At 40.4% G+C, this 12515-nt stretch overlaps 1 protein-coding gene across 2 annotated transcripts in view; it reads right to left on the bottom strand.

Annotated features, from left to right (window-relative positions):
• The window catches only part of LOC127841230 (telomerase protein component 1-like), a 153018-nt gene that overhangs the window by 29743 nt on the left and 110760 nt on the right, over window positions 1–12515 (bottom strand). For both annotated transcript variants that reach the window (XM_052369888.1, XM_052369889.1), the window contains 4 exons: window positions 9441–9649; window positions 8452–8521; window positions 6427–6533; window positions 5352–5510 (listed from right to left, as the gene is read on the bottom strand). In XM_052369888.1, the coding sequence (XP_052225848.1) occupies window positions 5352–5510; window positions 6427–6533; window positions 8452–8521; window positions 9441–9649 (545 nt within the window). The remainder of the gene's footprint in view (window positions 1–5351; window positions 5511–6426; window positions 6534–8451; window positions 8522–9440; window positions 9650–12515) is intronic.

Below are 12515 nucleotides of genomic sequence, written 5' to 3'. Positions count from 1 at the left end.
CAAATTTTCAATTTTCTAAGTATAAAAAGGGCACATAATTCTGTCAAAATGCAAGCCAAAATTATCTAACTTTGCCTGCACCGTCCCCTCATGATAGTAAGTAAGTGTACCAAGTTTGAAAGCAATAGCATTGACACTTTATGAGAAAAGTGTACCTAAACGCAAAACTTAACCGGACGCCGACGCCAAGGTGGATGACAATAGCTCATAATTTTTTTTCAAAAAATAGATGAGCTAAAAAGCATATAAAAAATATTTTAAGGAAGAAATGGTGTTCACTATGCTATTAAATGGCAGTGTGCAACACAATTTGTGTGACCTTGCCCCTGACCATAGGGACATGGCTTGCAAACAACTAAGTTTAATACCACGTTTTGCAAGCCAGATTTGTTAGAGACCCAAAACTTGATTACTGCCACATCCTTGCAGAGAAAGAGTTTCTGCCAGAGGTTTCAGTTCTTCCACTATATTCATTCACAAATCAACGCATAATGTGAATATCATGTTAATGAAATATTTTTTAATGGAGCGTATAAAAAAACAATATATTTTTTGTAATTATACGTGTTGCAGAAGAGAATGTTTATGAATGATTAAAATAGTCCACTATTTGCTGCATCTTAATCATGTGGTATTTTTGCGCAGCACAGATCATTCAAAATCTGAGGCTATTAATAGATAAGGGAAAATAAAACTACTGCCGATCAACAAGTATAGCGGGACATCGAGAGTCAAATACACTATCACCTGTCTGTTGCGTAACCTCATTGATAGTGCTTGCTAGAACATCGGGTTAAATTTGATATGTGTGGGAAACCTTCTTTTGTTCTCAACAGGTAGCAGTGATTTATCCTGTATCCTTAATTGCACAACTTATAACAACGCAATAGTATAAGGTTTAGCTTGTTTAATTTCACAGTTCTCAATTTATAAAAAGTTGATTATGATGTCACCAATTACTACAGGTATACTATAGACAACGACAAAATTGGTTTATAATCGCTAAAACTGAATAAAAAAAAACACTTAATATAACAAGAAATATAAACAAGAGGCCCCAAAGGGCCCTGGGTCACTCACCTGACATACTTAGACGGAAAGAAACAAAGATTAAAACTCTTCAGCAAATATTCCAAATTATTAGTATGACTGACTTCAAAATAAGGTGTTCCAAAGTATTCACAATAGGCCTATATAGAAAATTACCCCACCCACCCTGGCGGCCATGTTTTTAATACCCAGATGTTTTTTGAATATATATATATATATAAGGAAAATTCTTCTTACAAACATATAGAGAAAACTGCCCCATCCCCTGGCGGCAATGTTTTTCCACCGATCACCACCATTTTCAAACTCATCCGACATATCAATAAAACCAATGTTTTGACCAAGTTTCATGATGATTGGCCTTAAAATGTGACTTTTAGAGTGTTCACAGGCTTTTTCAGTGTATAAATATAAGGAAAATGACGCCCCCTGGCGGTCATGTTACTAGATGGATCAAGACCATTTTTTAAATCAACCGTTGTATCAAGGGAACAAGGGTTGTTAACGTTGTTTTATGAAAAGAAAAGGTTTGCTGTTTCGGCAGATATATACATATATGCGTTATCAGTAGTTTTGTGTGTGTGTGTTTAAAATTTTTTAAATCAACATTTGTTACCTGTTGCGACAAAGCTATTATTTTGGATAAAAGTAATATGAGGACAGTAATTTAATAATGAGCATCAGCAAAAGAAAATGGAAGTACATTTTTCAACAAATTGTTGTCCAAATTCGAGATCATGAGATAAGCATCTCAGCATCTTATAGGGGATGACTGTATAAAATCTGTTTAGCCAGAACACTTTTAGATACTAAAAACAACCGTATTTGTTCAAGAGATTGTGTTTTTATAAAATAGTTTTTGCATAATTAAATAAAATATGTTGAATTGTTATCATATATCAAAGTCAGTTATAAAAAAGTAAATGAGTATGAGAATATGTACAGCTACTAGCAATTCAATATTGATCTTTTATAGTACAAAACATCACTTGATCTTTCTTATAGTTATAATTGTGTGCAAATATAGAAGTAAACACACACTACATTTGAAAATGTATCATATCAAAACAACTACATGTATCCAACTATTTGTAATTTAAATGCACAACAAATCTGTAGCATAAATACATTATTTTTGCAAAAACAAATGCAAATCAACTTTTCTTGAAACAGTTGTTTGTGCTTCTTAAAAGATGTGATAAGTTGTTGTTTTTTTACTACCAAATTGTTCACATTTTTGACAAAGTGTTTTTAAACAACTGAAACAATTTTAGGACTCACCTTGCATTGATAAATCCAATTGAAACAACAATAAAACCTGCTAAAATCACAAATCTTTCATAATCACACACACACTACTGACTTAATTAAAATTGTAGGGGTAAAACATTTTAAGTTGTAATGTCTCATCTATCTTATGAATGGTTTCCATCTGACATCAACACAAAGGTCTTTGATGAAAGTGCCCAGTCAATTGGGGTCAATTTCCAGGAGTGTTACACAATTACCACCTGGCAACAATGCAGGCACAGGTATAAATGAGTTTTATAGAGAGTAGCCTAGGATAAGTGAATGAAAAGTCAAATAAGATTCATATGCAACACTTCTTGTTGTTTTATTGGTTTTACCACTGTTAAATTTCTGCAAAGATATAGATAACAATCATAAGTAATGGCAATAATTAATTTGAGTAATGCAATAATTATAATTAGATATTTGGGTTGTGGTTAATGTTTCTGAATCCATTACCAGCATCATCATAATCATCATAATCATCATCATCATCATTGTGCACCAACATCCGCATAACAACTAGAGTGGTAACATGGTTTTAATATAGTCATATTATGAAAACTGCCGCTACCCTGGCGGCCATGTTTTTCAACAAACCGTAACCATTTTCGAACTCAGCCAACCTATCAATACAACAAATCTTCGGACCAAGTTCCATAAAGATTGGGCTATAAATGTTACTTCTAGAGTGTTAACAAGGTTTTACTATTACCATATAAGCAAAGCTGCCCCGCACCCTGGCGGCCATATTTTTCAACAGACCGAAACCATTTTCTAACTCAGCCTAGCTATCATAAAAACAAATATTCAGATCAAGTTTCATGAAGATTGGACTATAAATGTGACTCCTTGAGTGTTAACAAGGTTTAACTATAGCCATATAAGCAAAACTGCACTGCCCCCTGGCGGCCATGTTTTTTTACCGATCCGAACCATTTTCAAACTCAACCGTCGTATCCAGGAAACAAATGTTCTGACCAAATTTCATAAAGATTGGACCAAAAATGTGACTTGAACATGTTTTCACTATATACATATAGAGAAAACTGGCCTGACCCCTGGCTGCCATGTTTTTTCACCGATCTGGACCATTTTAGAACTCGTCCGAGATATCAATGAGACCAATGTTTTGATAAAGTTTCATGATGATTGGGCAAAAATTGTGACTTCTAGAGTGTTCACAAGGTTTCTCTACAGCCATATAAGGAATACTGCCCCGCCCCCTGGCGGCCATGTTTTTCAATGGACCGAAACCATTTTTGAACTCAACCAACATATCATTAAGACAAACATTTTGACAAAGTTACATGAAGATTGGGCATCAAATGTGACTTCTACAGTGTACACAAGGTTTTTCTTTTTTTTGACCTAGTGACCTAGTTTTTTACCCAGCATGACCCAGTTTCGAACTCGGTTGGGGTATCATTGGGACAAATGTTCTGACCAAGTTTCATAAAGATCGGACAATAAATGTGGCCTCTACAGTGTTCACAAGGCAAATGTTGACGACGGACGCACGATGCACGATGGACAAAAGGCGATCACTTTGTGCTCAGGTGAGCTAATAAAAACAAGAGATGTGTTTGTCAGAAACACAATGCCCCCTATTGAGTCTCTTTGAAGCAATAAATTTGACCTTGAAGGATGACCTTGACCTTTTACCATTCAAAATGTGCAGCTCCATGAGATACACATGCATGCCAAATATCAAGTTGCTATCTTCAATAATGCAAAAGTTATTGCAAAACTTTAACCATGGTTAAAGTTTTGGGACACACACAATGAATGAAGGAATGACTGACAGACAGACAGGCCAAAAACAATATGCCCCGATCTTTTGATCCGGGGGCATAAAAAGTTTAACTAGAGCTAAGTCAAAGAGGTGACCTATACCCCCACATGAAGAGCGGATGAAAAGTACTTGAAATACGGAACACCATGCTGAATGTGTTGAACGCACTAAATGACTCCCTGACCTAATTTTTGGCCCGGCATGGCCCATGTTCGAACATGGCCTAGAGATCATCTAGATAAAACTTTTGACCAAGTTTCATTAAGAGCGGATGATAAGTACTTGAAATAGAGAGGGGACACCATACTGAAAGTGTAAAAAGCATTTTGTGACCCCATGACCTAGTTTCTGGCCTGTCATGGCCCATGTTCAAACATAGCCCAGAGATCATCTATATAAAACTTCTGACCAAGTTTGGTGAAGATCAGAAGTAGACTACTTCAATTAGAGAGCGGACACCATGCTCAATGTTTTAAACGCACTAAGTGACCCCGTGACCTAGTTTTTGACCCGGCAAGGCCCATGTTTGAACTTGGCCTTAAGATCATCTAGATAAAACTTCTGATCAAGTTTAGTGAAGATCAGATGAAAACTACTTGAATTATAGAGCGGACACCATGCTGAATGTTAAAAAACACACTGTGGCCAGGGTACCTAGTTTTTGGCCCAGCATGGCCCATGTTCGAACTTGGCCTAAAGATCATCTAGATAAAACTTCTGACCAAGTTTGGTGAAGATTGGATGAAAACTAGTTGAATTATAGAGCAGAAAACATGCTGAATGTTTTTAAGGCACTAATTGACCCCATGACCTAGTTTTTGACCCAGCATGACCCATATTCAAACTTGACCTAGACATCATCTAGATACAAATTCTGACCAAGTTTGGTGAAGATCGGATGAAAACAACTTGAATTAGAGGGCGGACACTTAATACGGACCGATCGACCGACAAGTTCACTCCTATTCGGTCGTTCAGGAACCATTTCCAGACGTGCTGAACGAGTACGGCAAACATTTGTGGTTGGATAATTAAACAATTTTCCTCTTATCGTGACACTATACTATTTCGGTAATGTTTGTTTTCTCATCTTGAAAGCAAAACTGTGCTTATTGATAGTCAATTATATCTTCCCCTGACGATTTAGTGACTAAGTACAGACCCTGAAATTCGGCGAGCAGAGATAGATTTTAACGCGTAATTATAACTAGTTTACCCGCAGTTTGTCTGCAGCCTGGCCAGCTGCCCGTCTGGGTTCCAGGCCTTAACAGCTCCACACCATTCCGCAGTAAAGAACACACGGTTGCTAGGGCCCTTGGGACTCTCTATGCTTAGCAACGGGCTCTCAGTCATCAGGCTTGACTTCAGAACCACTCTGATAATGTATATATTTGTTTTTCTGTTAAATAACACATTTAATGAGATTGCCATGCTTAACTCAGCCTTATACATGGCTGACTAATGTAATGTACCATACTTACTTATCTAGTCAGTTTGTACCCTTTTATCCATATAAGTGTATAAAGGTATTTAAATTGAAATCAACTCAGAGGTAAACATTTTCAGTTTAAAACTCAAATCAATTTCAACAAAACAAACACACTTTATATAACACCACAAATGTTAATAATTGTCATTTATCACAAAAACAGTTTTTGTAAATACTTACACCTCCCACACTTAGGAAGTGCATGGGTGCTATAAATGATAAAATACTGTAACATCAATACACACTAAGTTCAATACTTTCAGCCCTAAGTTCAGCCTCAAACATTTTATCAGAAGTTGAAAACAGTTATTTAAATAAACAAATAAGGGGTTGGACAGAGATTAACACCTGCATAAAATATTGACCTGTAGGAAAGATTTGATGATCAACCTCCAAACAAGTAATATGGCAGGGATGGGATAACCTGGCTGCAATACTCCCATGTGTAATCCTTCCCTTTACCAACTAAGTGAGCCAGCCTCGTTTTTACAAAGTTTCTGAACCTTGCTGTTTCCAAACAGGGTTTAATGCATGTGTGTAAAGTGTCATCCCAGATTAGCCTGTGCATTTGGCACAGGCTAATCAGGGGAACATTTTCAACATTAAATAGATTTTTGGTAAAAATATACTTCCTTTATACAAACAATTCCATAAAAGCAGAAAGTGTTGTCTCTCATTAGCCAGTGCGGACTTCACAGACTAATCTAAGATACAACTTAAAGCACATGCATTAAGCCCAGTTTTTCCAGAGCAAGGGTCATATTATAAGCATGATACCATGAGGGGGTGTATAAAAACGCACCTGCCATCCTTGTTGATGTGCCAGATGGAAATGGAGCAGTCATCAGAGCCGGTCACACATGTGTCATCATCCAGCCAGCAGCCACAGGTCACAGCCTTCCCACTGGCCTACAGAAGGGACACAAGAACATAGCGTATGGGAATCACATCCCTTGATTCAGTCAGGAGTCAATAGCATTCAGGAATCACATCCTTTGATTCAGTCAGGAGTCAATAGCTGTCACAGTTCACATCCCTTGATTCAGTCAGGAGTCAATAGCTGTCACAGGTCACATCCCTTGATTCAGTCAGGAGTCAATAGCCGTCACAAGTCACATCCCTTGATTCAGTTAGGAGTCAATAGCTGTCACAAGTCACATCCCTTGATTCAGTCAGGAGTCAATAGCTGTCACAAGTTTCAACCCTTGATTCAGTCAGGAGTCAATAGTATTCAGGTATCACATCCCTTGATTCAGTCAGGAGTCAATAGCAGTCACAAGTCACATCCCTTGATTCAGTCAGGAGTCAATAGCAGTCACAAGTCACATCCCTTGATTCAGTCAGGAGTCAATAGCTGTCACAAGTCACATCCCTTTATTCAGTCAGGAGTCAATAGCTGTCACAAGTCACATCCCTTGATTCAGCCAGGAGTCAATAGCTGTCACAAGTCACATCCCTTGATTCAGTCAAGAGTCAATAGCTGTCACAAGTCACATCCCTTGATTCAGTGAGGAGTCAATAGCTGTCACAAGTCACATCCCTTTATTCAGTCAGGAGTCAATAGCTGTCACAAGTCACATCCCTTGATTCAGCCAGGAGTCAATAGCTGTCACAAGTCACATCCCTTGATTCAGTCAGGAGTCAATAGCTGTCACAAGTCACATCCCTTGATTCAGTCAGGAGTCAATAGCTGTCACAAGTTACATCCCTTGATTCAGTCAGGAGTCAATAGCATTCAGGAATCACATCCCTTGATTCAGTCAGGAGTCAATAGCAGTCACAAGTCACCTCCCTTGATTCAGTCATGAGTCAATAGCTGTCACATCCCTTGATTCAGTCAGGAGTCAATAGCAGTCACAAGTCACATCCCTTGATTCAGTCAGGAGTCAATAGCATTCAGGAATCATATCCCTTGATTCAGTCAGGAGTCAATAGCAGTCACAAGTAACATCCCTTGATTCAGTCAGGAGTCAATAGCTGTCACATGTCACATCCCTTGATTCAGTTAGGAGTCAATAGCAGTCGCAAGTCACATCCCTTGATTCAGTCAGGAGTCAATAGCTGTCTCAAGTCACATCCCTTGATTCAGTCAGGAGTCAATAGCATTAAGGAATCACATCCCTTGAATAAGTCAGAAGTCAATAGCGGTTGCAAGTCACATCCGTTGATTCAGTCAGGAGTCAATAGCAGTCACAAGCCACATCCCTTGATTCAGTCAGGAGTCAATAGCAGTCACATCCCTTGATTCAGTCAGGAGTCAATAGCAGTCACAAGTCACATCCCTTGATTCAGTCAGGAGTCAATAGCAGTCACAAGTCACAACCCTTTATTCAGTCAGGAGTCAATAGCTGTCACAAGTCACATCACTTGATTCAGTCAGGAGTCAATAGCAGTCACAAGTCACATTCCTTGATTCAGTCAGGAGTCAATAGCATTCAGGAATCACATCCCTTGATTCAGTCAGGAGTCAATAGCATTCAGGAATCACATCCCTTGATTCAGTCAGGAGTCAATAGCATTCACAAGTCACATCCCTTGATTCAGTCAGGAGTCAATAGCAGTCACAAGTCACATCCCTTGATTCAGTCAGGAGTCAATAGCATTCAGGAATCACATCCCTTGATTCAGTCAGGAGTCAATAGCAGTCACAAGTCACTGCCTTTCCAATAGCTTACATGGACAAACAAGTAAATAGCACATGGGAATCAAACACCAACAGACTGACACAGGAGTCAATAGCAGTCATAAGGGGGCATTGAGTCAATAGCACTCTCTTTACATGTTTGTTATAAACCAGATCCATTATTTTAAATGCTCCTCACAATACCTTCAGTGAAACTTGACAGATGTACACTGCACTTCCTGCTTCTTTACTCCACAGTCTGAATGTACCATCCCTGTCAACAACAGAAAACATGCATCAGTTAAAAGCCATTAGTAAGGAGTCAACATAAAATGAAGTAACTATAACAGTAACAGTATTGTCAACAGAAGAAAACGCTATGTAAAATGAAGTAGCTTAACTCTAAAACATATCATCAAGCAGTTGAAAAGAAATGTTGATATACCTACTAAACTTTTGTTTCAGCACAGATAACTGAACACACAGAGTATTAATAGCGACACAAATTACTTGAACTCTCTCATCATAAATTACACACTCTTATTACCAGATACTATAAAATCATTTGTCAGCACGTACATTTGTGTCTTTTGCATACTGAAAAAAAGTAGAATTTGCATCAGTCATTTTCTGATGTGATTTTGTTACATTTAAGGATCGGTCAGCCCACGAAACCAACTGACATTAATGACCCACAAATATTAAAGATTTTACACTAAATTAAAAAACAAAGGTTTGTTCATGGGTTATTCTTACATCAAGTTATTCTGATTTCAGTAAGAAAACAATAATGTATTTACCATAATGGTACTTTGATATATTCATGCACAAAGATCATTGGCAGGTTATTGGTGGCCAGTGACTTCGCAACAGGACTTCTGAGTATCTTCTTACAAAGAATGGTAATGAGCCCCACTCTCAGAAAACAGTGCTCAATGCACGTGCATTAAAAGTCGTTCCAGATTTCCCTGTGCAGTCTGCAGAGTCTAATAAGGGACAACACTTTCCGCTTTTATTGAATGTTTTAATTAAAGGAAGTTTCTTCTTATCAAAATCCAGTTAAAGCGGAAAGTGCAGTAGTCCTTGATTAGCCTAATAGGACTGTTCATGCTAATCTGAAGATGCTTTATGTGCATAAATTAAGTCCCGTTTTTCAAGAGTGAAGCTAAAATACAAGTTCTTTCCCCCATTACCTGCTACCAGACAGCACCTTCCCTGCTGCCGAGGCACACACAAACGTCACGGCCCCGTTGTGCCCTGGTACGATGTGCTGTGATTGGTTATTGTACTTCCAGATGCGCAGGCTGCTGTCAAGGGAACTTGTGCACAACTGACCCGCCCTGGAGGTGGACACTGAGAGGACACGGTCAGAGTGACCAGTCAGGCAGGCCAGCTCATTAGCCTGGATAATAGAGGACACAGTCAGAGTGACCAGTCAGGCAGGCCAGCTCATTAGCCTGGATAATAGAGGACACAGTCAGAGTGACCAGTCAGGCAGGCCAGCTCATTAGCCTGGATAATAGATGACATGGTCAGAATGACCAGTCAGGCAGGCCAGCTTGTTAGCCTGGATAATAGAGGACACAGTCAGAGTGACCAGTCAGGCAGGCCAGCTTGTTAGCCTGGATAATAAAGGACACGGTCAGAGCGACCAGTCAAGCAGGCCAGCTCATTAGCCTGGATGATAGAGGACACGGTCAGAGTGACCAGTCTGGCAGGCCAGCTTGTTAGCCTGGATAATAAAAGACACGGTCAGAGTAACCAGTCAGGCAGGCCAGCTTGTTAGCCTGGATAATAGAGGACACAGTCAGAGTGACCAGTCAGGCAGGCCAGCTCATTAGCCTGGATGATAGAGGACACGGTCAGAGTGACCAGTCAGGCAGGCCAGCTTGTTAGCCTGGATAATAAAGGACACAGTCAGAGTGACCAGTCAGGCAGGCCAGCTCGTTAGCCAGGATAATAGAGGACACAGTCAGAGTGACCAGTCAGGCAGGCCAGCTTGTTAGCCTGGATAATAGAGGACCCAGTCAGAGTGACCAGTCAGGCAGGCCAGCTCATTAGCCCGGATGATAGGGGACACGGTCAGAATGACCAGTCAGGCAGGCCAGCTTGTTAGCCTTGATAATAGAGGACACAGTCAGAGTGACCAGTCAGGCAGGCCAGCTCATTAGCCTGGATGATAGAGGACACAGTCAGAGTGACCAGTCAAGCAGGCCAGCTCATTAGCCTGGATGATAGAGGACACAGTCAGAATGACCAGTCAGGCAGGCCAGCTTGTTAGCCTGGATGATAGAGGACACAGTCAGAGTGACCAGTCAGGCAGGCCAGCTCATTAGCCTGGATGATAGAGGACACTGTCAGAGTGACCAGTCAGGCAGGCCAGCTCATTAGCCTGGATGATAGAGGACACAGTCAGAGTGACCAGTCAGGCAGGCCAGCTCATTAGCCTGGATGATAGAGGACACTGTCAGAGTGACCAGTCAGGCAGGCCAGCCCATTAGCCTGAATAATAGAGGACACAGTCAGAGTGACCAGTCAGGCAGGCCAGCTCATTAGCCTGGATACTAGAGGACACTGTCAGAGTGACCAGTCAGGCAGGCCAGCTCATGAGCCTGGATGATAGAGGACACAGTCAGAGTGACCAGTCAGGCAGGCCAGCTCATTAGCCTGGATGATAGAGGACACTGTCAGTGTGACCAGTCAGGCAGGCCAGCTCATTAGCCTGAATAATTGAGGACACAGTCAGAGTGACCAGTCAGGCAGGCCAGCTCATTAGCCTGGATGATAGAGGACACTGTCAGAGTGACCAGTCAGGCAGGCCAGCTCATTAGCCTGGATGATAGAGGACGCAGTCGGAGTGACCAGTCAGGCAGGCCAGCTCATTAGCCTGGATGATAGAGGACACAGTCAGAGTGACCAGTCAGGCAGGCCAGCTCATTAGCCTGGATGATAGAGGACACTGTCAGAGTGACCAGTCAGGCAGGCCAGCTCATTAGCCTGAATAATTGAGGACACAGTCAGAGTGACCAGTCAGGCAGGCCAGCTCATTAGCCTGGATGATAGAGGACACTGTCAGAGTGACCAGTCAGGCAGGCCAGCTCATTAGCCTGGATGATGGAGGACACAGTCAGAGTGACCAGTCAGGCAGGCCAGCTCATTAGCCTGGATGATAGAGGACACAGTCAGAGTGACCAGTCAGGCAGGCCAGCTCATTAAACTGAATAAAACAGAAACTGCAAACCATGATACATAGTCTATTAATTTTATCTTTATTTTCAGAAATAATATTATTCAACAATCAAGAGACAACGTAGTCATAGGGACCTGTCAAGGCCGGCCAGCTCGTTAGCCTGAAGAGAAACTGCCAACGATGAGACTTTACCATGGTCTATTTGAGCCTTGTTCTGGGAAGACTGGACAGGCAATCTCATTAGCATTGTAACATAATAACCTTCTCTATCTAACATTTGAGAAAAACTTTAATTTACAAAACAAGAAATTCATGATGTGGCTTCATTGTGAATTTATTAATTTATTTATTAGTAAATATAGCCACACAATTACTCAAATAGTAACAATGAAAAGGAAAGTCCCAGGCTTAAATGTCATTTCTTGTTTCCACTCCTGGGTTAGTAAGCTGAACTCTTCCTGTTAAAATTATGCATTTCACCATTTATTTTACCTACTTCCTTCTGGTGTTTCAATGTATACTTTGCTATTCATGTAGTATGGAGATTCAGTATAGAGCAAACAGCTGGATATATAGGGTTCACAATTTCTTGTTGCCACAAGGCCCATTTACATGATCTCGCATTTTTCTAATTGATAAGAATAATTTGGGGACTTTGGAAAGCGTTTATGTTAACTAGCAAAATAAAATTCAACTAACAGTTCTTTCAGTTGAGTATATTATTATTCCATTGAATTACGCTACAGCCTGAATAGAAGAGACACAGCAAAGGATGATACTTGAGAACAGTTTATTTAACCTATATTTCAGACATCATGTATTTTGACACCCAGACGTATTCAGATCAGCCTCGCTCTGCTCAAACTTGTCCTAAATTAGCATATGCAGCCCAAACATGATTATCTGGGACAACACGATTTCACAGGGTTTTCTAACAGAGACCTCCCTTAAATGCAAAATTCAGTAAAAAAAGGTGTCGACTGGGGAAAGTGTCGTCCCTGATAAGCCTGTGTGGACTGCACAAGCAAATCTGGCAAGACCCTTTACGAACATGCCTTAGCCCAGTTTTACCAGACTC

Source organism: Dreissena polymorpha, chromosome 8 (genome assembly GCF_020536995.1).
Source record: "Dreissena polymorpha isolate Duluth1 chromosome 8, UMN_Dpol_1.0, whole genome shotgun sequence".
Classification (NCBI taxonomy): domain Eukaryota; kingdom Metazoa; phylum Mollusca; class Bivalvia; order Myida; family Dreissenidae; genus Dreissena; species Dreissena polymorpha.
The sequence above is the reverse complement of the archived record's forward strand: the minus strand, read 5'-3'. Positions and strand labels throughout refer to the sequence as shown.